This window comes from Pterocles gutturalis, unplaced genomic scaffold, assembly GCF_000699245.1.
Source record: "Pterocles gutturalis isolate BGI_N339 unplaced genomic scaffold, ASM69924v1 scaffold1920, whole genome shotgun sequence".
Taxonomy (NCBI): domain Eukaryota; kingdom Metazoa; phylum Chordata; class Aves; order Pterocliformes; family Pteroclidae; genus Pterocles; species Pterocles gutturalis.
The window spans coordinates 1,132-4,984 of NW_010137896.1; the positions used below are offsets into that span (position 1 = coordinate 1,132).

Consider the following 3,853-nt stretch of genomic DNA (forward strand, 5'->3'; position numbering starts at 1 on the left):
GGGAGGTGTTGCGGCTGCATCTGCTGGAGCTGCTGGCTCGGCATCAGGTGAGGCTGGGAAGCCAGCCGGGTGTTGGGCATGGCTTGGTAACTCATCATCTGCGACAAGCTCGTGGTGGGCAAGCCGTTGTGCAGGGTGGTCATCATGCCGTGTTGAAGGTTTTGCGTCTGCTGGTGCGCTGCTGGTTGCATGTTGCCTCTCATGGGGTTGTACTGGTTCTGGACCATGCCGTTCTGCAGCCTGCTGAGCCAGTCGCACTGCCCGTTCAGACCCGCCGCTCCGCCGACGGAGAAACTCATCGGGGCGCTGCTCATCGCTGTGCTGGGGCTGGAGACCGGGAGGTGGGAGAGACGCGGGGGCACCGAATCGAAGCCCATCCTGCTGGAGTTTCCCATGGCCATATCCTGCTTCCCTGCCATGTTGAGGTGATTGATGCTCATGTGGGCATCGGGCATGCCTGGCAGATGGTTCAGAGGCATGGAAGGGGACTGCTGAAACGGAGAGGTCATCAGCGGAGGAGAGGCAACATCCGACAGGTACCCATGCGGCGACTCCAGGGAGTCCACTGGAGACAACACACCGGAGTTGTCAAGGAGACATCCTTTTCCATCTTGTGATTTTTTTCTCCGGGCTTTGAGATCTTTGGCATCCTTGCCGTTGCAGCTCAGGCCCTTGGTGCTCGGTTTCCTGGCCTTCTTGCCCTGGACGGCGGGTTTCAGGTTGCCGATGTAGCTGTTGGGCGAGCAGAGCGGTGGGGACAGCGTGGGTGCCCCCAGCGGGCCGTTGTGCAGCGGTGGGCTCCGCACCAGGTTGTACTCATCCAGCAGCCTCACGATGTCGTGGTGCATCCGCTCCTGGGCGATGTCCCGTGGGAGCCGGTCCATGTGGTCCGTGATGTCGCGGTTGGCAAAATGGTCCAGCAGGACCTTGGCGGTTTCGTAGCTCCCTTCTCTGGCTGCGAGGAACAGTGGGGTCTCCTCCTGGAAACCCAGCAAAGATGGGTCAGGCTTAAGTTCACAGATTCTCCTGGCTAACACTATCCTGAGCTCCACACCCAACACCATGCAGCTGGGTGGCCGTGACATTAATCATCTCTCCTCCGTGAGGTTTTTCTCCTGCTTTTTCTTACCCTCCTGAGCCATGTCCCTACATTGACACCAAACCAGGGACCCCACAGGTGACCCAGAGCATGCAAGGAGATGGCCACGCGAACACTGCATCCTACTGCTCACCGAGCATGGCATGGCACCTCAACATCACCCCTAGGACCAAATCCCACAAATCTTGGAGCTAAACCCAACAGCTTCATTCACAGAACAATCAAAGCAGAGTCTCAGTGCCAGCCACTGTTGTATTTTAGACAAAAACTACCCGCTCACAGACTCCCCAGATGGTTCTTCCCTATGTCAGCCCAGAAGACCCCTACCTTATTGTTCTGCATATCCTTATTGGCACCGTTCTTCAGGAGAACCACTGCGGCTTCGACATTATTCACCGCAGCTGCCCAGTGCAGCGCCGACTTGCCTGCAGAGGAAGACCACGAAATACAACATGAGTTAGTGAGAGGCAAGAAAACAGCAAGTTGCCCTTTCCTTCCGCCCCCGAGGGAGCCCGTGTTCGTGTGCAGTACCCAGATCATCCACGGCGTTGACGTCCGCGTGGCAGTTGATGAGGTCGTCCAGCATGCCCTCCACGGCCAAGCGAGCGGCCAGGATCAGAGGAGTGGTCCCGTCATGCATCCGGGCGTCGAGATCCGTTGCCCTGTTCCTAATCAGGATCTGCCGTGACAAGGACCAAAGCGCAGGACACACAAACATCAGGAGGGACAGACAGCAGAGATACCCGAGTCCCAGGACCTGCCACCCCCCTGCCAGAGGCTGGGCCCAAAAGTCTGGGGGTGCAGCCATGGGGCTGTTTCTTTGCTCTCCCCCGCCCCAAGACAACAGGGGCTCCAGCTTTCACGACTTTCACCGCCCACCTCAGCAGGGCGAGCTGGAGACCCTGCGCTAAGCTCAGCCGTGTGACGGACTCAACACAGGGGACTCGTTCCCCAGCAAACGCCGAGGCTCGAAAGCATCAGTTACCTGGAAGACTCCCTGGGCATCGGCAGAGACGGCGGCGTGGAGGGGCGTCCTGCCCATGTTATCCTGGATGTTGGCGTCGGCGCTGGCTTCCAGCAGGCGCTTGGCAGCATCTGAGCGGGAGTAGCGGGCGGCCAGGTGCAGGGCCGTCTCGCCAGTGCGGTCGGTCTGGTTGTGTAAGCTGGCGCCTTGGTAAATGAAATCGGAGATGACGGCGGGAGCATCATCTTCCTCTTCGCTATTGCCGGTCTCCAGCCCTCCTCCGCTGCAGGAGGCGATCATAAGGGGGGTGAAGCCATCTGAAAGGCAGAGGGGAACTTGGTGAAAAAAGGCTTTTTACCCTGCTGTAAGGCAGGCGGCTCAGCACCATGCTCTGTCTGCAATAGATGCTTATTCTCCTGGGTGCATCGAGACTGAGTTCCTGGCTGGTTCTAAACATCAAACACGAATATCCTTCCTCTGATATGGATCTGAAATTCCTCAGTGGTATCTCACCGCTCATTGCTTTTCCTATTTCATCTGCTCGCTTGCACACTAATGCATAAGGCGCAGTTTATAAGGAAGGTTGCTCAGAGCAAACTTGAGCATAGTACAGCACAGCCTTAAATATTTTCCTTATTTCAGAGGACAGTTTCACAAGTGTGGGGAAGACGAAATGTCTGTAATAATTTAAAAGCCTATTAAGTATTAATATTGTTAAAAAAATGAAAAGAAAATTGTGAAAGGTGTAGTTTGGTGGGAGGAGAGGAATTGAGGAGCAGCAGAGAGACAAGCTGGATGATTTAATAGGTGCTTCTTCTGTATTCTCCAATTTCCATCTCAGTGATGAAACAAAAGAGATCTCATGTAAAGCAAAACGTGACAGGGTCTCTCTCTAAATCACGCACAACAGCAACGATGCAATGCAGAACGGCTAGCAGCGACTCTGCACTAGCAATGGGGACAGGCAGGGCTGAGTGGCACTGCTCGCCTGCTAGGGGACACGAGGATTTCAGATTAGCTGACAAGTGGCACAGAAGTGAAAGCAGTCCACCTTACCAGGACCTCTGACGTTGACGTCCATGCAGTCTGCATCGATTTCCCCCTGCGGAGGGGTCGGCGCCATGGAGGATATGCGCAGGTCAGCGGCATCCAGGTGCTGCTGGGTCCACTGCCTGTGATCCGTCTGATCGTCCGTGTCCGGCAGCATCGCCTGCTCCTCGAACTGCGGGACCACAGCGGGACATGAGCACCCAGCAAAGCTCAGGGTGAGAGGAGGGGGCTGAGCTCTGGCACGGGAGGCTCTGCAAGTCTCCCAGGGGTGTTTGTCACACGTAGGTTTGCAAAGGAGCAGGCAGCATGGACCAGCCCCCTGAGGGTCCCTCTGCTCTGCTCCTTCCGTGACAAAACCCAGCGAGTGACAGAAAGGGAACATGGCAGTTAGCTTACCCGGAACTTCTTGGTGTCCAAGGTCTCCTCGTCACCCCACTCATTTTGGTTGTCATCCATCAGCGTGCCGTCTGAAGCATTTTTGAGGGGTCTTTGAAAATAAAACCATACAGAAAATAAGCTCCTCTGCAGGACATGCACAGAATGAAAGAAGAACCAACAAGGCAATTTCCAGGAGGTTCCCCCCAGGTCACCTTTTATTTTATACCAAGGGCAAACGGACCATGAAGCATTTAAAAACCTCCTCCAGATGGGAACACTGTTTTCCCCATGCAGAACTTTAAGAAACCTGATTTTTCTCCTCCTCACTACACCAATACGACGCACTAGAGAACAAAACTCCG

General features: G+C 55.3%; 1 protein-coding gene across 1 annotated transcript in view; it reads right to left on the minus strand.

The window, feature by feature from the left end:
- LOC104468548 (neurogenic locus notch homolog protein 1-like) overlaps positions 1–3,853 on the minus strand; it is a gene marked incomplete at its 5' end in the record, with an annotated part of 8,801 nt that overhangs the window by 487 nt on the left and 4,461 nt on the right. The window contains 6 exon segments of the mRNA XM_010082729.1: positions 9–980; positions 1,427–1,524; positions 1,631–1,778; positions 2,085–2,380; positions 3,120–3,285; positions 3,510–3,600. Of these exon segments, the coding sequence (XP_010081031.1) occupies positions 9–980; positions 1,427–1,524; positions 1,631–1,778; positions 2,085–2,380; positions 3,120–3,285; positions 3,510–3,600 (1,771 nt within the window).